We start from the raw sequence: 21,126 nt of genomic DNA on the forward strand, positions 1-21,126 counted from the left end.
CATAGAGAAAGTTTCTCACTGAGGCAGACTGTAGACTGGACTTCAGCTGTACGGAGCTATTTTTCGAAGGTAAAGAAGAGCCTACCTTACATTGCTGAAGTTGCAATGAATCGCAATAATCTACACTGAAGTTACAAAAACACCACTTTGTAAGCTATTGTCTCTTTGATCCGGTTCAATAAGTAAAGCACCCACTTCCTTCATTTAGTGAATTCCCGATTGATGCACGTTAGTGATGCTGTTTACTAGTTGGCCTACAAACTCGGGTGCTGCGCGTCGGGAGTTCTCTGCCTCCGCCTCGTCCGTTAAGTCCTAAATTATGCGAACGTCAAAAAGTCTAATTGCTCCTTATGAAATGGACTGTCAGAAAAGACTACATGCACCCAGGGCCAGCCGTAATTTAATCCGACCTGAACTAAATCGCGTCCTCAGCTGGCTATTAACGTGCCTTTTAGGCTCTCAAAAGTGTAGCTTATAGCCTACATATGAACACAAATTGCATGCTTAAATAGCCTAAGAACTATTTTAAAACTGTTTTGTTAAACTATTCAACCGTAACTTGCCATCACGCATGCACCACTTCCTCTCCCTCTCCCTCTCTCGTGCACTCATACATATGATGGCAAAGCATCCTCTTTGTGACAGGTCCCTTAACAAGCACATAGCCCATTGTGTAGGCCTACTCTATGAAAATAATTGCTATCAGTGTATCAACATGATACACAGGATTTACACTTGCAAGTGATGCAAGTTGATAGACAATTGTGTATTAAAAGAAGAAAGAAAAGTTTGCATAATTTCAATGCTTTTGAATTAAATTTTTGCAGCATATCGCCTTCACTATCTACCCCCCTTTTTGACAACTGACATATCGGTTTTACATATCGGTTATCGGCCTCCTGTTTTGGTAATAATTGATATCGGTATCGGCCCTCAAAAAACTATATCGGTCGATCCCTACTCTGGTTCTATTCTTTGCTTTCTGCGTTTTTTTGCAGTTGTTAAAGTAAGGTCGTTCTAATCTCCGTCTCTCCTCTCTGCCCTCGCTCTCTTTCAGTTGATGTTGCTCCTTTTTCATGGAATTGGTTTTTGTCCCCAATGGAATGATATTAGTCAAAGACAGTCCTGTCCTTCACCACGGCCACCTGTCCCTAAGGCTCTTTTGTTTTATTTTGGTCGACTTTAGTCCTATTCTCCATCTCCATCTCTCGTCTGCCCTGTCTCTCTTTCGGTTGATGTTGTTGCCTTTACTTTTGCCTCCTTTTTCATTTCATTCATGGTGCAAATGAGGATGCACCTTTCTGTGTCTCTGAGGTCGATGTGAGCAATGCCTTTAGGAGGGTTAATTGCAGAAAAGCTGCTGGACCGGATGGAATTTCTAACAGGGTTTTGAAATCCTGTGCTGCTCAGTTAGCTCCTGTGTTCACTTATATCTTTAGACAGCTCAAGAGACAGTTCCTACTTGCCTCAAGCAGTCTGTTATTGTTCCAGTACCGAAAAACAAAAGTCCATCATGTCTGAATGACTACCGCCCAGTAGCCCTGACGTCTACAGTGATGAAGTGTTTTGAGAAGCTTGTGAAAAACATTATCTGCTCATCCCTTCCTGCCTCCTTCGACCCTCTCCAATTTGCTTACAGAGCCAACCTCATGCACACCACCTTAACTCACCTGGAGAAGGGGAATGGGAATTATATGAGGATGCTGTTCATTGACTTTAGTTCAACATTCAACACGATAGTACCTCTCACCTTGGTCACAAAGATGAAGGCCTTAGGACTGAACACCACCCTATGTCACTGGATATTTGACTTTCTCACCAAACCGTTCACAAGTGGTTAGAGTGGGGGGTCTGACATCTGACACATTAACCATCAGCACTGGTGCTCCCCAAGGCTGTGTTTTGAGTCCACTGCTGTACAACATCTACACACATGACTGCAAAGCCAACAGTATTAATACCTCCATCATCAAGTTTGCAGATGACACAGTGATCTTGGGCCTGATTAGTAACAACAATGAACAGCTCTACTTGGATCAGGTTGATGAGGTGGCACAGTGGTGTCAATCTAACAGCTTGACACTGAATGTCAATAAAAGCAAGGAAATGGTAGTGGATTACAGAAGGCAGCAGCAGAACTACAGTTACACCCCACTAATGATCAACGGGCAACCTGTAGAGAGAGTCACAAGTTTTAAATACCTTGGTGTCCACATTACTGAAGACTTAACATGGACTGTTAACACTCAATATGTTCTGAAGAAGTCCAGACAACGACTCTACTTCCTTCGTCAGCTAAGGAAATTCAAAGTTTCTCATCCTAACAATGGATTATTCCTACCGCTGAAATCAAAGAGTTTTTCCTTGCCCCTGTTGCTCTTGGGTGCTCCTTGTTGGCCCCCCCTCCCCCCAATCCCTCCCCCACCTTTCTTATGTAGCTCTTGCCACTTAATCTACTAAACCCCTCTTCTACTGCACCCCCCCCCATACCCCATAAATGCACAAATAGTTGTCACCAGACATAATTTCACTAAATGTAACACTTACTTCCAGTAACTATATGCATGTGACCATAAACTTCCTTGTATCCTTGTATCCTTGTATCATTAGTTTGTGTGTCTAGCTGTCTTTTGTTTGTGTTTACCTCTGTGTCTGTTTCTTCCTCCCTTTGTCTTGACTGTCACTGTCTTCCATTCTCTCTCTATCTCTCTCTCTCTTTTGCTCTCTGTGCTCGCCTGTAGTGCAATCATTTTGCATCTCACTTTTTCTGATTCTCTCCATTTCTCACGTTCACACTCCTTTCCTCTTCTTTCATTTGATCTCCATTTTCATGTTATACCTGTTCAGTAGACCTTTGTTCTTCTTTTTTGTATGTAACCCCTGCTTTTACATCAGCAACATTAAATCCTTTTTCTATATACACCCCTCATTCTCTTTCTCTCTCTCCCTCTCCCCCACTCTCTGATCTTTATCTTCCTCTCGTTCCTATCTAAGCCTTAGACTCCAATTAGACTCCCTGCAAACATCTTTCTCTCCTGCTTTCATTTCCTCTAGATAGATAGATAGATAGATACTTTATTGATCCCCAGGGGAAATTCAAGAAATTCCTCTCTCCACTTCTCCACTTTCTCTCGCTTTATTCCAGAGAAGGATTAAGTTTAGTGTCACCACCACATGTAAAGAATCTGTATAAAAGGTAATACGAAAGACCCACGTGTGGAATGTGCCTGGGACTGGGGCTCAATCTCCAGGGAATTCTGTTGCCCTGTATGCACTCTCTACCAGTGGCATTGTATGGAGCTTGAGAAATATACTGTGCCTATCGTGTGTGTGTGTGTGTGTGTGTGTGTGTATACACGTACAGAATGTGTATAGCTTACACTGATACACACACATACATTAAGGCTAGTTACCTAGGCATATGTGGCGCCATTCTGCAATTTGCACATGCAAGCACACCACATCAAATGCAGTGCGTAATGAGCGAATGGCCACAAACTCAGGCGTCAGCTAACCACCACCCCCCACCCGCCAGAATATTTCTTTCTTTCCTGAAATGGAGCGACGCTTTCTGCTGACCGTAAACTCCCTCGGCTGCTGTCCCCTGCAGCGCTGTCTCTTTCAGTTCAACGCTACATCCAATCAGCGCAGTAGTATTAAAAACTCCTATTGCAGCAGTCTCTCTCACTCACACACATACACACACACACACACACACACACACACTCTCACTTACACACCAGCTCACCCGTAATCCTTTTTTTATACACTCTACAATGCCTTTGAGAGGAGTGCCAATACTTACTGCTCAGTATTCATGTCGTCTTCCACACTATTGTCACTGACACCTCCTCGCTAGTGGGAATTGAGTTGAATGCAGATGCCAATGAATTTTCATAACCGGTACCCATGCATCTCATAGGAGTTTAGGGGTAAGTGGGCTGCAGTGGTGGTTGGGGTTGGGGTGGGGGTTGTTAGGTGCCTAGCACCTGATGGAGCGCAGCTTGACTGGTTGTGCTTGGGTGGTGGAGAGAAATAAATAAAAATAGACGGAAGTAATGAGATTTGCTCTGTGCTGGTTGTCACACTGATCCTGATGCATGACAACATGCCTTGGGTTAAATTACAGGGGTAAGCCAAGCCACTTAGGGGAGCAGGAGTACCTGCAGGTAGGGCAGAGAGGAGAGAGAGAGAGAGAGAGGCAGTGGGGAGCCATTGTTGTGTAAGTGACCCAGCTTGCTCTGTTGCAGCATCTTGTGTGCGGCACAGCGCTGTAGAGAGTGTTGATGAAGCAGAGACAGAGATGGAGGGAGGAAGGATAGGAGTTCAGGAGCTCAGAAGTGTGAGTTCATTCCCAACACTGCGTCAGAGTTTGCAGGTGTTAATAGGGTAACCCCAGCTTGGGAATCAGGGGGCGTATTACAGAAACTTCCTAACTCGAAAATCCTATCTTATCTGTTTGGTAACTACGGTAACAAGGGTTAGGATCGGATTTAGGAAAAAAGTCATTACAGAACGGCCGATCCTAAAGTCAGTTTCTTATCTTAACTCCAGATAGGAAATGTGTATTACAGAAAATATCCTAAGTTACCAAAATCCTAAATAAACTGTCCTAACTTTAGGATGACCCATCAGCTCTCCTAACTGTCAAATTACTGTTACAAATAAGCGAGATGGCTGCTCTTTTGTTACATGTAGCGCAGGTACTGTCTGTATAAATCGTCTTGTAAATAAACTACCAGTGCTTTTTCAAAGTTCATAATGTCTCGTTTTAAATGTCAAGGCCCTCGGAAGTCTAACGAAGTGAATCTAATGAAGTATGGAGCTACTTTGAGACTCGTAAATGGTGTAAAACAGTGATTTATTTGCATGGCTAGGCGGATAACTAGCGTCCGATTTCTGAGTGCAGGGGACAAGCAGATGAGCTAGACATACGTTCACACTCGGTATCATGTTTCAACACACTTTAGGTCAATATCACACCGGAATTCTCCTTTATCAGAGGTGGCAAAAGCCATTGGTGGATTAGCGCGAAGTTACATCAAGTTTCCAACGGGTAATGAACTCCACATTGAATTATTATTATGATAGCTGCTAGTTGTGAAGTGAGGTGATCCAACAAGTTTCATCTGTTGCTAAGTAACAGACATAAAAGCTGAACGTCGATGCTAGATCGCCTACTTAGGATATCTTAACTTGAGATAAGATAGGATTCCTAAATTAAGATAGGATATGTTTCTGTAATACCAAATTGAGAAAAATCCTATCTTAATTTAGGACTTAAGATAGGAAGTTTCTGTAATACGGCCCCAGGCTTGCAGCAATTGTAGGCATCGGAAAGGTTTAATAAGAGGCCCAGGAAATGCTTACAAATTTTCAGTGTGCACTGTGTAACCCTATGGGTTGTGTATATGGGTTGTGTGCACTGTGTAACCCTATGGGTTGTGTACAACCTAAGGGACAGAGTCCAATTTATCAGGACCCATCAACCCAACAACCCAATCATCACTGCTTCTTCTTCCATGCTCCCTGATTTAAGGACGGGCTATTTTTTAACTTCGCTGTGTGTGGAGTGACGTGTGTGTGTGTGTGTGTGTGTGTGTGTGTGTGTGTGTGTGTGTGTGTGTGTGTAGTGTAGCACACAGGTAGCACACAGCCCCCCCTTCACATTGAGCCCTGTGAAAGTGATAGTAATCCATCAGCTCCTCAGAGCTGACAGAAAAATCACTGCTATCATCGTTGGTTTGACATAGCGGAGTAATCTTCGTCTCCACTGGCCACTGTGCTCAAAGCTACCTGACACGCATACTGTACAAATTCACAAAATAGATCGACAGGGAGGAAAAGAAAAGAAAACACTCAAAACACAAACATTTTTTGTTTGTTTCACATTTTACAATGTAAAAGCTTGACGCTGTCCATATAAAGACACAAACTTTTCAGCATGGGCTCTCCAGATGATTGCACATCACAACGATTGCACATTTTGGCAGGCAGGTGTCAATTTGTCCTGCTGAAATTTACAGCAACCAAATCCCCCCGGTTTCATTCTCCCATGCCTAGCCCTAGCGTAGGGCTCTCCATCTGGGCTGATTATGAATTATGACAGCATTTGGTGCACGACGAGGCCGGGGCTCTTGCCGGAGGTTTTCAGAGTCAACTCAACTCCTGACTGTTTTTTCGCTCGCGTCACCCGAGAAACAAAAGGGAGGAGGCTCTGATCTGCGGCGGCGGCAGAGAGGAGACGTCAGGCAGATGGGACCCATTAGCGATCAGTTGGGCGTAATTAGCCGCCCCACAATCACGTTAGATCATAAATCTATCACGGCACGTCTTCTCCCGGGTCGGCGCGGAGACGCGCATGCATTGTTCCATTTTCCGTGCCGCAGCCAGATGTGACAGCGATTGTGTTAAGTGTGTGTTTGCGTGTCTGTGTTTAGTGGATGTGCGTGTCCATGTCTTTGTGTATGTGTGTGTGTGTGTCAGGGCTCCAGACTAACTTTTTGCACTGGTTGCACTGGTGCGCCTAACTTTTTTTCTTAGGTGCACCAGCACAAAAGTTAGGTGCACCCAAATTTTCAACCACATCACATTTAACACCGCAGCAGGTTCACTTTTTATCCTTAATTACTGTCCTATATAGGTTGTCATATGACTTATGATTTACAATTCTACAAGAAAAGTAACTTAATGAAGTGTTGGTGCTTTAAGTGCTCAATTGAGCTGAAATTTAAACTTAAAACATCTCAAGATGAATTAAATAAAAATAACAGTGAGTAAATTAACAGTGCACGTCTTTTAAGGGCTTCAAACTGCACATCTCATGGCTCAATGTCTTACATACTATCCTTCATGATCTTTAGGCCTTGGCTAAACCAGCTCGCCAGGCTAGCATCTTCCATAGAAATGTATTTGAGCACAATTTAAAGAGATGTTCCAAGTAGCCTGGGTTTTTTTTATGTGATTTGCAATGATGATTGCAATAATCATTTGAAAGCCCCACAATGCAATTTACTTTTTAATTTAAGTATTTTTACATTTTCAATAATAACATCACTATGGTTAATGCAGTAACGAAATGGTAGGCCTATTATTATAGGCTATTGCAATGACTTGCCATGCTCGATCTAAATGTGTCCATTCAATTCACCGTACACAATGACCACAGTTATACATGCAGGGAATATTCGGGCTTTAAATGTAGCAGCGATATTCGGTTTGCGCCAAATACCGGATTAAATTGATTGATGCCATCAGAATGAGTTTACACAACTCGCACGCAAAACGAATATTGCTGTTGAAAACCGGGTTACTCCCTGCATGTAACTGCGGTCAATGACGCACTCCTTTTCGGCGATATCTGTATCTCTGTCGTTCGGGAAGGCCTTGTATGCATTGTTCGAAATTTTAAGACGTCTTTTCATCTGCAATGACTCCTATAAATTTGGCGCAAGTGGCATTCCTGTACGTCGGGTTTACGTTCAAACTATTTTTCTGGTAAATAATTATTTCGGACTGAACTTGGTGAAGGGAAGTTTCACTAGGCCTATCGTGTGGGTTTGAAATGTTAATTTTTGGAGAGTGGTTGGACTGTCTTTAGGGGTCACTGAACATGGAGAAAAATTTTGTTTCAACCCTATTTTTCTGAAATTGTATATTTCACTGTAATTAACACCATACATTTCTAAATCACTGGTTATGTTGAATAAAGTTCACAAAACAGTTATTTTCAACAGTATGATTGTATGTCAGTATTATGATTGTTATGTCAAACAATTAGAGATAAGATCAGTAACCAATCAGTTTCACCAAATACACATATTCAATTGCTGAAAGATAGCGAAAACATAGCAGAATCACAGATGAGACCTCAAACAACATTTAATTAATTTACATACACAACATATTAGACCTTACCTCCACAATTTCCTCATCAAAATCTACAACTAGTCTACTAGACCCTATTCCTACTCACCTTCTTAAGACTGCTCTCCCCTTCCTGGATAATACTTTGCTCCAGATTATAAATAATTCAATGCTATCAGGGCATGTACCACAGTCGTTTAAGACATCTGTTATTAAGCCATCCCTCACAAAACACTAGCCTTGACCCTAACAACCTGGCCAACTATATACAGACCTATATCGAATCTCCCTTTCATGTCAAAATACTAGAAAAAATAGTGTCCAAACAAATTGGTGCCTTCTTACATATGAACAAAGTTCAGGAATTATATCAGTCTGGCTTCAGAGCTCACCACAGTACTGAACCAGCATTAGTAAAAATGTTTAATGACCTCCTCATTTTCGCTACCTACCTTTCCATAATACCTAATGAATTAACCCTGTTAGCCAAACTTGACACATGTATAAGAGATATAAAGACATGGATGACAAATAATGTCCTGCTTTTGAACTCCGATAAAACAGAAGTCATGGTTTCAGGTTGTAAAAAGATGAGGGATGTCCTATCCACATCACAGGCTACATATAGTGATCTTCCACTGACCTCGTCCACAAGTGTTTAAAGGAGTTTTAACTAGGAGTTATAATTGACCAGGACCTTTCACTAAATAATCACATAAAACAGATCACCAAAACTTAATTTTACCATTTAAGAAACATTTCAAAGATAAGGAAGTCCTTATCCTTGCCAGATACCGAGCAATTAATCCATGCTTTTGTCACCTCAAGGATAGACTATTGCAATTCTCTATACGCTGGCTGTAGTAATACCTGTCTAAAGAGCTTACAGCTTATACAAAATGCAACTGCTCGCACACTCACTAGGACCAAAAGATATGAACATATTTCCCCCATCCTAGCATCTTTACACTGACTACCTGTTAAAAGTCGCATTGACTTCAAAATATTACTTATATCTCTTGGTTGCTTGCCTGCATTGAAAGAGGACACCTCATGAAGACACTCTTTTGTCTGCTTCTGACAGAAGAAGCACTTATCTATGCTGGCAGCAGCTGCTGCTGAACAAGTGTACAAAGTCCCTCTAGATGGACTTGATGCAGTTGCAGGTGTTGCTGCAGGTTCAAAAGATGGTCTACCACGTATTTTCTGAAGACACCGAGTCCTGCCTGCTTCACATGATTTCTGGTATTGAATCTTAGCATGCTGCAGATGCTCACTGTTACAGGTGGATTTGTAGCAGTCCCTGTGCCAAACTGCTTTGTTCTGTTGTAAAATAACTGCACTGTAACATTGTAATCGTTGGCTGATCTGTGCTCACCATCTCCATACTCTCCTCTCTCATTGACAAAAACAAGAAATTTGGCATATGTCTCTAGTGATGGGTCATTCACCAGTCCTCACATATCTGCCACTGGATACATAGCCCAACATCTGTTTCTTTTGTTGTAGAGAATGTGTGCCATTACCTGACTAACAGAAAGACACACCTCAGAATATAACCTAACTAGACTGTGCCACCATGAACTATGAAAGTGTGCTTGCTCAAATGTAGAAGGCTAGAAGGTCACTAATATCACCAACCATGAAGAACAGAGCACTATGTGCTTCAGGTTATTCGATATTCTAAATTCTATAACTGCCAGCTATCAACACCCATCTGGCATTGTGTCTCTCTTTCTCTCTTACACAAACACACACACACACACACACACACACACACACACACACACACACACACACACACACCTGTCTGTTTGTCTATCTGATCCTTTTACCCTTTCTTTTCTTTACACTTACATAGGCTACTGAAGGCCTTACAGACTTCAACTGGTACTAGCTACTGTATGTAAAAGTCTATTAAACTTGATTTAACAGAGATCTTTGCACTTTGTGCTCTGAATGGGTGTAGACAAGAACTGTCAGAGCAGGCTAGGCCTACACTCAAGCACACTAATAGGCATGAATTGATAGTATTGATATTGAAGTATTATTTTTAAGCGGACAATTTTGAGCATTTTAGGCACGATTTCTTGTTAAAGAAATCAATCACCAGCCTAAAAATGTTTTATAATGCTGTATTGTTTATGTAGTCCACTTTTGCACACTACCTTGTAGAATATCTTTGCTTTTTGGCACCAAACCCTATGCTATAATACCAGCAATGTGAGGTTTATGGACAAAACACCAAATTTGACCTTTTCTGAATTTGACCTTTGATTTGGGTCCTTCAGAACCTTCAAAAAAATGGAGACATGTTTTTTTTTTTTTTTACTCTTAAGAACCCCTAGAACAAAAATATAATACTCTCCAAAAATGAACATGCGAATCCCACAAGCCCCCAAATTAGACACATAGGCCCCCCTACTATATGCGACCAAATAGGTCGCACTCTGGAGCTCTGTGTGTGCGTATGCATTTGTTTTTGTGTCTGCATGTGAGTGGCATGTGTGTGTGGGTGTGGGCGCATGCATGATGTGACTCCAAAGCAAGGCGTTTTCCCAGTGAGCACGTTCCCGGGAAATCTTGTATGCGAGGTCATCATGGCTCTGTTCTCAAGCACAAACACAGTACCAGATAGAGGACATCACCTTTTGCTACCTTTAAATCAAGCCACTTATTTGAATACAGTACACCTTTGTGCAATTCAGAATGTGAAGGCAGTATGAGATGTAGGGATCTGTATCCACTTGCTTTGGCAGGACATTTTATTCACCAGTTTGTCTGAATGGACCTGTGCTGTGTGTGGAGAGACCTCTGTTTGTCTCTCTCTCTCTCTCTGTGTGTGTGTGTGTGTGTGTGTGTGTGTGTGTGTGTGTGTGTGTGTGTGTGTGTGTGTGTGTGTGTGTGTGTGTGTGTGTGTGTGGGTGGGTCTAATTGAATAAAAGTGCTTGAGGTGAAAGAAGCACAGGGGATGGCATTAGAAAACCCTGTGCTCTTCTGCTTTTGAGAGGGAAAAAAAAAATGCCTTTGACCTTTCCATCGGTGCCCCCGTCCCTCCCCCCACCCCCTTCTTCAGGCCATCGAGGACGGGAATCTGGAGGAGATGGAGGAGGAGATCCGGCTGAAGAAACGCAAGCGGCGGCGACACAGCGACAAGGAGGGGAGACGCGAGAGCGGCGAGAAGGCCAAGAAGAAACGGGGCCGACCGCCGGCCGAGAAGCTCTCGCCCAACCCCCCCAAACTCACCAAGCAGATGTCCGCCATCGTGGACACGGTCATCAACTACAGGGACAGGTGAGCCCAGACAGCGCATACATCAAAACGATTCCTCAAACAGGAAAGCATAGTCCATATAATAACAACTCATTTTTATTATGATCTTTACCTTTTTAAACCATTCTTTAAATATTGCCCTTCTAGCTTTTGTTTATGTAAAACGCATTGAATGACCTCTGTGTATGAAATATGCTATATAAATAAACTTGACTTGACTTGACTTGACTTGACTTGACAGTTGTAGAAGTATGCTTCTTAAAAGTGGGCCACTGATGAGTAAAGTGGTGATAAGATATCCACACTGTATCTGTCTTCATGGAATATCCTTGTGTCTGTGACTGGGAGTGTGATCAATCCGTGCTGTTGCAGTCATACAAAATCTATTAAAAAAGCAGCCTGTTGCTGTCGCCATGTGTGTCCACGGCATCAATCTCAAAAAGATTTAGCTGTCAGTAAGTGTAAATATCAGGCACAGTGTAGACAGAGTGGATTGATTTATGCTTGTTGGACATAGCAGGAGGTGTGTGTCATTGGAAAATAAGTGACCTAATTGAAGACCAGTTGCACAGTAAATCTCAGTAAACAGATAAGCTGATCAGAGGGGAACGCATTGTGGCCATTAAAAAGGGAAAACAGACACAGTGCTATTTTTCCCCCTACTTCACCATTGAACATCGCAGGGAACAGGAACGGCGAGACTGAACGTCCCCTGGCTTCTTCTAGTCTGCCGCTCTTCTGTCGCCACTGGCAGATGTTTTTTTTCATTTCCCTCCTTCCTCCTTTCTCCTTCCCTCCTTCGTCTTCGCTCCAGTCGTATGGAGTGGTTCTTGCCCGAGTTAGGGGCAGCACAGGACTGGAGTCAGCCGGGGCCAGGGCCCGTGCTCAAGCTCTACGTGGCTCCCGATTTATGTCTTGTTTGTCTCGATTGCATAATTAAACTTGAAATAGACACTTCAGACCTTCGATTTTGTACTTTGTTCGATTCGTACCCACACCCCTCCACTGTAGCCAATTTTTGTTTTGAGAGCAGCTCTTTCCTTTCCATCTATTACTTTGATGACTGCTGAGCCTTGGTGCTTGTGGAACACTATGAGCCATACTTGTGACTCGTACCATATTGGGTGGGAAAGGTCTTTTCTTTTGGTTTGTTTTCAGTAGGAGCTTCACTAATAACAAACCACCTGGAGATCTGCTTTGTACACTTGCATCAAAGAGAAATATTAATTTTTAGTGTTGAATTATTAATCTTGGGGCTACTGTGTTTTTTTACACTTTAAAATTAAATTTATTTAGTGATTTAGTGATTTTTATTTTATCTGTTATATCCAGCCCTCTTGAACAAACTCAACACCACCTATTGTCTCCTCTAGATTTGTTTTAGCAGTGGAGGCAGGCCAGTCCGCAACCCCCAGATTAATTCTGAAGCAGTGACGGCAATACATTTGTGGCCACAAAAATGTAGATAAAAGAAACACCGCCCCCTAATTAATAGCCCCTAAATTATGATGTCTTGTCTCAGCAACATGCTGAAGAAATTCTATTCAATTCTATCTATCTGATAACACACTCAATAGAAGAAACACATTGACGTTGTAAGTGTTTCCAAGTAACATTGAAAAGTGTATTTGTTATTACCGATCCGTCTCCTCTGGTGCATCCTGAAACAATTTACAGAGAGGCTGTTTTTGAAATCAGCCTAATCAGTATCATGCCGTCATGGGTCACGATATGGCTGCAGCAGAGCTGGCAAAGTCAGTCCGGTCTGACGTCAAGAGGAGGTGCTGCTTGAATCCAGTCCAAAGCATATTCATGCTTTGATTCCGCGCTTCGGCCCATTCCCCTCTGTTCTGCACGCTACACTGCTGCTAAGAAGATATTATTATTATTATTGATATTTAGTAGTATTCATATTTACATACTAAGCCAGAGGCAGTAGTGTCCTTGTATGCATCTCACGATTGGTATGTTTTTAAACCACATTATCCTGACAAATATTCACTATGCAGTGCGATTTCTCGTTTCCTTTGTTTGTTTGTTTCTCCTTTTCATCTGGTGCAACAGAACCCCCCGCCCTTATCAGTTAAGCCCCTCTGACACCTACCTGGCTGTGCAGATAGGGAGCAGACGGTGGTGGTGAGAGGAGATGTATATCGGCTGGGATGCAGTGCCGTTTTCTCCTGGAGGCCAAGGGAAGCCATTTTTCCCCTTGTTGTATCCGACAATAGCTGTCATTTTAATTGAAACATCTCATGTAATCGATTAATGACAACGTTTAGTTGCGTTTAGATTAGTGACAACGTTTCTTGCTGTGTTGTCATAGCTCTCAGATGAAGCTACAGTCAAGCTGTGCACAGTATGGAGGGCAGCCAGCATGCCTTTGGCTTTCTAGTCCCACACCAGTCAAATCAATGTAAATCAGGTTTATAGGCCAAGTATGTGCTGTATGTGTTTTCTGTTGATTTGATGTTTAGCAGTGCAGTTATGGACGGTGGAGATGTATTTTCTTTTAGAAATCTGACTGCCAAAACGAGCTGTCGAGACTACCGAAGGGAAGAGGTTTTAGGACTTCGAATGCCTGTCCTGGTGCCTATCATAGATTATCTTCCCATTCACGGTGCAGTTTCGTAGGCGTAAAAAAGGGGGTACTATATGTCACTATATAGTTCCAGGACTCATCTGGCTCTCGAATCACACCTCAGTGTCAGTTCCCCCCCGCCTGTGAGTCAAAGCCAAATCCCCCCCACCACCACCACACACTCCCTCTCCCCAAGTGCTGAGCTGTTTGCACTAAGATGCTCCCCAGAGGGAAAGTGGGATTGAGAGACCGCTGTTTGTCCCGTACATTTTCTTTTTTTAGGGGCTCTTTTAGGAGCCCTTCTTCCCAGCTTCCAACACCTCTCCATCATCATCTCTCTCTCTCTCTCTCTCTCTCTCTCTCTCTCTCTCTCTCTCTCTCTCTTTATCTCTTTCTCTCTATCAGCTCTGGCAGACAGCTCAGTGAGGTCTTTGTGCAGCTGCCCTCACGCAAGGAGCTCCCCGAATACTATGAGCTGATAAGAAAACCCGTGGACTTCAAGAAGATCAAGGTAGGCACACCAAGCATGTGTTCACTCAGCACTCACATAACTTCAGAGAGGCTGAGAGTTCAGATTGACTCTGCTGTGCTTACCTGGTCTGCAGGAAATGGCTGTGTTCGCATGCTGGCAGAAGGCTCAGATCTGAAGCTTCCTTTCTTTTTGTTTGGGAGAGCTTTTTTTTTTTGGCTTTGTTTTGATGTTGTAATTGCAGAAGGCTTTGTTCCTCGTTCGTGCTTACTAAGGAGTGTTACTGGTTGCTTGCAGGAGCGCGTGCGCAGTCACAAGTATAGGAGCGTGAGTGACCTGGAGAAGGACGTCATGCTGCTCTGTCACAACGCCCAGACCTTCAACTTGGAGGGCTCACAGGTGTGTGTGTGTGTGTGTGTGTGTCTTGTCTGTTTGTCTGTGTCTATGTCTTTGGATGGAGTTGAAAGTAAAGAACATCACATAAGATTAGTAGCATCCCTCATACAGTATCATTGGTAGTGTCTTCTGGTCAACCTCCCACACAGTGTTCCAGCTGTTGAGTAGATTTTCACATGAGTAGATTTGTACCAGTAGAGATTTCATTGCTTTTATGGGCAGAAATGAGTTGTGGTTTTATATTGGCCATGTTCTTGTACAGGAAAGCTGTGGAAAGTGCATTTAAAAGTTAAAGAGATGTGGAATAAGCATCGGCTGTCAACTCACTGAAATAAAATAAAACATTAGTAGCAATAGTTTGTGTCTGAATGTGGCCCCCGGTGATTTGGATTGACTTTAAAAGCTCTTCGTCTCCACACCAAACAGCCACATATCCAAGCTTTCCCTCTTTAGATAGTTCTCATGACACCACAATAACAATCCGGATGAAATATGTCTCCCTCCCTGCTGAGACTGTTTTACATCTCCGTGGCTGTTAGTTCACACGACCCGCAGAAAATGTCTCCCTCTTTCTCCTCCACGAGTTGACCAAAGAGCCTCCCAGCAAGTCTCCTCTAATTACCCTTCTCTTAGACCGTCCATAGATCAGGGATTTGTTTCGAGCGCAAGCCAGGCATCCTCCCAGTTTCTCTAATCAGCTCTTTGTTGCTGTTTGTATGCTTGCTTTGGCGCTCATGCAAGAAAGCCCTGGAGTGTGTCACCAGAGACGGCCGCGTGAGCCCAAGCCAAACATACAGGGCTCCTAATGAAAGCCATCAGGGTTTAGCTTCCCTGCGCTCCTTCAGCGGAGCAGAGCACGGAGGGAAAAAGGAGAGGAGAGGAGAGGAGAGAAGGAGAAGAGGGGAGGAGAGAAGGAGGAGAGGAGAGGAGAGAAGGAGAAGAGGGGAGGAGAGGAGAGGAGAGAAGGAGAAGAGGAGAGAAGGAGAAGAGGAGAGGAGAGGAGAGGAGAGGAGAGAAGTCAACACAAACAAACAGAGATTCAAAACAGCCCCCCCCCAACCCCTGGAATTTTTAAAGAGTTACGTTGAACTCCTGCCACATGGGCACTGTCACTGCCTCCCTTTAGCAAGATCCCCTCCAACACACACACACACACATACACGCACATGCACTCACACACACATGCACACACACATGCAAGCATGCACGCACGCACACACATAGACGCACATACACACACAAACACACACACACCTACATGCACACACGCACACACACACACACACACACAAATACTGTACACGCACCCACACACACTTACACACACAGAGAAACAAGGCCTGCTATTCGCACACTGACAGATAGGCGGTGGTAGGCTCTTTCCGCACTGTCTAATGATACTGTTTTGGGGCGGGTTCTGTGTAGATCTATGAGGACTCCATCGTGCTCCAGTCTGTGTTCAAGAGCGCCAGGCAGAAGATTGCGAAGGAGGAGGAGAGCGAAGACGACAGTGATGACGATGAGGAGGAGGAGGAGGAGTCCGAAACTGAGTGTGAGTTTGCTTAGTGTTTGTCCCGTTTGCTTGTTACTGCCCTTCAAACTTGAACATGTAGAGGGTGTTCAGAGGGTGTGTTTCAATTTGAATTCTAAACTACACTATCACTGCACAATCCCAATTATCTGGGATTTCAAGGGAAAAAAAGAACTGCTTTTAGCTGCCAGCGATTTTTCAAGCTGAAGAAGAGCTCGTGGCGGCTTTTTCTTGTCATAAAAAGACACCAAGCGTGAACATGGCCTTGCAGTTTTAGGGTAAAATGATTGATGGCCTTTTCCCTTTCTTCTGTCCTCAGCCAAGTCCGTGAGGGTGAAGATCAAGCTGAGCAAAAGAGAAGAACGCAGTCACGACAAAGGGAAGAAGAGGCAGAGCCGCAACAAGGCCAAGCCTGTGGTCAGCGATGAGGACAGCGACGATGACCCAGACGATAAGGTACGTTTACAGACTAGAACCAACACTAGAACGGGAAGTTTCCCATTTAGGTCCCTCACTGTCATGTTTCCGGTCGTCAGTTACGAGTATGTCAACTTTATTAGGACAGTTTTAATCTATACTGGTGCGGTCAAGGTACTGAACCCATAGCCTAGTCATCATCTATATCCCACAATGCAATTCTAGTGAAGATACAGGAACGCAGATGATCTAACAACATTATGAACATCACCATGGACTGTTTTTCACACAGCCAATTGGCGGATGCAACACTCATTTCATGACATCGGATGTCACACAGAGTGTATAGATTTTATGTCACATCAGTAGGATGCCCTGGTTCGGACATCCCTTGGTGTCAGAATAGCACGCTGTTCCAATCCACATACACAAAGTGTGCTGCAAGTACCTAGACAGTGCACTCATAATGGTCAAAAAGTGTATATATATATATATATATAAACATATACTGTATAGTATAGCAGGACAAGCTACAGGAGAATGGGAGACAGCTGAAGCTGGGAGACAAGGGCCCTCTAGATCCCTGTAGAATCCCCCTTAATTCCTACATATTATCAATTAGTTTCATAACAATTGATTTGGTTTGCATGTGGCAATTAAACTTGCTTGTTACAAAATTGAGTTATTGGCATTTTCAAACATGGCTCACTTGAATTGAACAGAGATATCATCAATCATCATTTATCATCTGTGATCCACTCAGGCTTTATTCGTCCAGTAATTCATTCTAGCTTTGCCCAGGCATTGCCATTCTGGTGATTGCTATCACTCTGTTCAAGTGCGTTTCTAAAGTAGAAGGTGGTAAGGCCTTGTTGATATTATGCCACATTGTCATCTAAAACGCTTATTCATTTGCATCATAACTCTCAAACTGGATGCCAATAGACTCTCTGGAAAGGTAATTAGTCAGTTGGGTCGTTAGGCAGACAGAAGGAGTGCATTACTAATCCCAAGAGGACCGTTTTTTAAGGATGTCATTATGTTGACATTATGTTGCGTTTCTTTTCTCTCTGGCTCTGTGATGGAGAAGCAGAAGAAAGCGAGTGATCTGAACTCCCCCAGTTTCCATTACTCAACATGACATGGCTCTGTCTGGCCTCCCTCTCCACTGCTGCATCTCCTCTTTTGTGCTGCTCTCTTTGTTTCACTGAACTGCGATGCAGCAGGAAGCAGATTTAGTGATTGCATGTTGTCCTTTGTGCCTGTATCTCCTGAAGGGAAAGATTAGGCTGTCCTGGAGCTTCTGGCTTGTCTCCCCTTCTCTTATTTGTCTGTGTGTGTGTGTGTGTGTGTTTATCTCTGTGTGTGTGTGTTTGCTTGTGTGTGCATGGCGCTGTGTGTCAACAGGAGCAGTCGGAGGGTAGCAAGAGTGAGGACGAGTGAGGACGAGGACAGCTGATGCCTGACCCCTTTGCTCCAGTCCCAACGTCATCTGTTCATCTTTTTTTTTTTTTTCTTCTCTTCTCTCACCTGGAGTGTCCATTTATTTCTCACCATCAAGCTTGTTTTATTTTGTTTTGTTTTGTTTCCCCCTCTCCTGCTTGAGTCGCAGGCTTGAAACCTATGTGAACTTAACACGCACACCTCACGTCAGCAACTCCTGAGCTGTGCTGCGGGTGGCAAAAGGAGATTGCTACCCACAGGGGCACAGGCTGAAATCAGTCCCGTGCTCTTCAGGGCCTGGCAGATACATTTTATTACTCATACAGAACATCTGTACATAGTTCAGCTTTATTAAATATTTACAAAAATTACAACAACAAAAAAGCTACTGCAAAAATAAGGGTTTTATGTGTGGTTTGATAAACAAATGAAGAAAAAAAAACCAAAATGGTTCATTTATAAATTAAATATATAAAAAAGTTTTTTTTTTTTTTAACAAATGTATTCTAGCAATATGTTACTGAGGCTTCAGCAAAAACAAAACTGTGTGGAAAGACTTTGGCACTTCACACAGAGTCCCCTCTCAGGCCCCTCGAAGAGATGTTTAATCACAAGATTGTGCACCTGCATTCAGTTTTAATTTGGCACGCCACAGTCACAGCATCTCAGCATTCAGGGCGTCGGCAGCCGAAGGGCCAACAGCGCAGCGATTCGGATCACATGCTGGAAAATAAGACGAAACAGATTTCTCTCCTTGTGTCTGATAAGATATCAACAAATACCCATATCTCAATCACCCAACGCCTCACAGCTATGGATATTTTTATACTCGTGTTTTAAAGAAAAACAACATTGTTTTTGTTGAATGGCTGATTTTTTTTTAAATAGCTATCCATTATTTGCCTTCAAATGAACATAATTAGCAGTATTCTTCAAGCTACGATGGAAGCGTACATGACGGGTTTCTGCTCTGTTGGTCTGATCATACCTAGCAGTGTAAGTGAGCACTTACTCTCCTGCCTCAGTGTTGTGCTGGATCTTATGCAGTATTGTTGCCAACTGTGTGTCTGCTCTTATATGATGCGTGTATTTTGGATGTGAGGCCCTTGCCTATCATCCCTCTGTACGTGAAAATGGATCCTTCCTTTGCTTTCTTTGCACAATGTTGTCTTTGTGGTTGTATCCCCAGGACCCAAAGCAAATAAATCTGTCTGAAATTGACGAGGTGGATGTGTCCTTTGTGCTTATTATGTTTTACCTTTCCACCACATCAGTGCACATACCAGCGTCAAAACACTCTGTATGAACTTAGAACTTCAGCCGTCAGTCCCTCGGACTTTATGCCACCTTAGCCTTCTTGACTGTCCAACAATACACAAACCTTTGTACAAGCTTTGTAAGTGAGTTGTGTTTGCCGAACAAGCCCAAAATCCTCTTGACACTTCTGTGTGAAACATCTCTCTCTGTTTTTTGGGACAGCCAAAGGATGAGCCCTAGGGGTTCTTGGCTTGCCCTGGTTGTACTTCCTGGATAGGACACTGGAGGGCACTCCTGTGGCCTTCCTCAGAAGCCCAAGGAGACTTCTGCCCACTGAGATCAAACAGATTTTTTTTTTGTCGCGTTCCAGCCATTTGAACGGAACTAAACTAAGCCGATTCTGTTCAGGGAAGAGTCCATGCACACTCTTGCACAAACACACACACACACATGCTCACATTCGGCCTTGTTTTTTGTGACACACTTTGAAGTTGCTTGCCGTACGGATGGCGGTAAGCCTCAGAAGAAAGAGATAAAGTGGAGGTTAATCCGCCCCTCCGAGCCAAAGACGAGAGCTGGAAATAGTCAGGTGCCAACACAATCCCTGCTATTCCTCTGTAGCTTTTGCATCGGGGCCTTACCATCATCACACTCCAGCTAGTGATAGCAGAGTCCTTAGAGTCCCTGCCATCACCAACACCAATCACCACCTCCAGCCCCCCCACCATCACCCTAACCCCTGCCTTTTGCCTTTTTCATGTGTTCTGTTTTTTTTGAAGGGGGTGGGGTGGGGTGGGGTCAGGGGAAGAATGCCTTCAGAAGTTTTGAATTGGGAGCGTACTCGTGTACGCTTGAATGAAAGGGCCAGGTGCCGGCTATTCTTAGAGGCCAGTGATCTTTTGTAGTGGCCCATTAGCAGGAGTCAGGGGACGTGGTGAATAGGTGTCTGCACCACTTGAAAGAGATCCGAGGGCATCAGGGCTGGTCAGTGTCAGGGATGGATTTGGTGGTCCCCAGCTGACACGTCGTCCACCCCACGCCTCACCAAGCATCCACAGCCAGAGTGGCATGAGTGGCTTCACCTACTGTAAATGTCTGCTGGGAATTTTTGTGCATTGTACTTTTTATTATTGTTTATGTGAAAAAAAACAGCACGTTAGTAAGCAGCTGCTGCTGTTTCTGCAGGCTTTTTTCGCTGTCTCCATATGTACTGGTTACAAGTGCGCTCAGAGCTTGAATGTGCAGGGTGCAATGAATTCAGGTGGTGGAGAGTTGCTGTCAATGGCGATAAGATTCTCCATCCCTGATATGTGGTCGCTTATAATGGATGGCATTCGGATAGCATATCAAGCCTTTGGTGCTATGAATATTGTACAAAGTCAGCAGGTCAATGACATCAATAAACATTGCTTTAACATGGAAATGAACAGTTTAAAGTAAATTCATATAGCCTAAATAAAAAAATACTAATATTAGTAATAGACAAAATAGTGTCTAAATAAGAACGATAACGATTAACCACAGCTTTGTAAGGAGAATTAGTTAAAAACAGTCTTTAGACTCTTTAGTTCGAGGTCTAGAATGAAGAGCATTAGGTAGATAGATAGAGAAATAAATCCTTTGACGTACAGTACATTGCCTACGTGTGCCTAACTGCATATCATCAAGTATATAGATCTCAGAACACATGGTCAAAAGATCAAGCGCCTGGTGTAGATTTGTTCTAAGTGTAGAGAAGGAGGTCTGTGTACAGTGCATGTCGGTTGGTTTGAAAGGATGGATGCTCCAACCAAACACTAACATCAGCACTCCCTGGCCTTTGAAACTTCTAGACAATTTTTGGTCAAATCTGAAGTCACGCGAAAAAGCCTTTTTTGTGAGATCTTTTGAAGAGCA

General features: G+C 43.4%; 1 protein-coding gene across 6 annotated transcripts in view; it reads left to right on the forward strand.

Annotated features, from left to right (window-relative positions):
- The window catches only part of smarca2 (SWI/SNF related, matrix associated, actin dependent regulator of chromatin, subfamily a, member 2), a 51,237-nt gene extending 32,043 nt beyond the window's left edge, over positions 1 to 19,194 (forward strand). For 5 of the 6 annotated variants that reach the window (XM_042100101.1, XM_042100100.1, XM_042100103.1 and 2 more), the window contains 6 exons: positions 10,943 to 11,160; positions 14,123 to 14,228; positions 14,484 to 14,585; positions 16,008 to 16,134; positions 16,433 to 16,569; positions 17,938 to 19,194. In XM_042100101.1, the coding sequence (XP_041956035.1) occupies positions 10,943 to 11,160; positions 14,123 to 14,228; positions 14,484 to 14,585; positions 16,008 to 16,134; positions 16,433 to 16,569; positions 17,938 to 17,973 (726 nt within the window). In that variant the 3' untranslated portion in view covers positions 17,974 to 19,194. Of the gene's footprint in view, positions 1 to 10,942; positions 11,161 to 13,203; positions 13,469 to 14,122; positions 14,229 to 14,483; positions 14,586 to 16,007; positions 16,135 to 16,432; positions 16,570 to 17,937 lie in introns of those variants that run through there. The other variant, XM_042100104.1, reaches the window with a different exon arrangement.
- The last annotated feature ends 1,932 nt before the right edge of the window (positions 19,195 to 21,126 follow it).

Source organism: Alosa sapidissima, chromosome 8 (genome assembly GCF_018492685.1).
Source record: "Alosa sapidissima isolate fAloSap1 chromosome 8, fAloSap1.pri, whole genome shotgun sequence".
NCBI lineage: Eukaryota > Metazoa > Chordata > Actinopteri > Clupeiformes > Clupeidae > Alosa > Alosa sapidissima.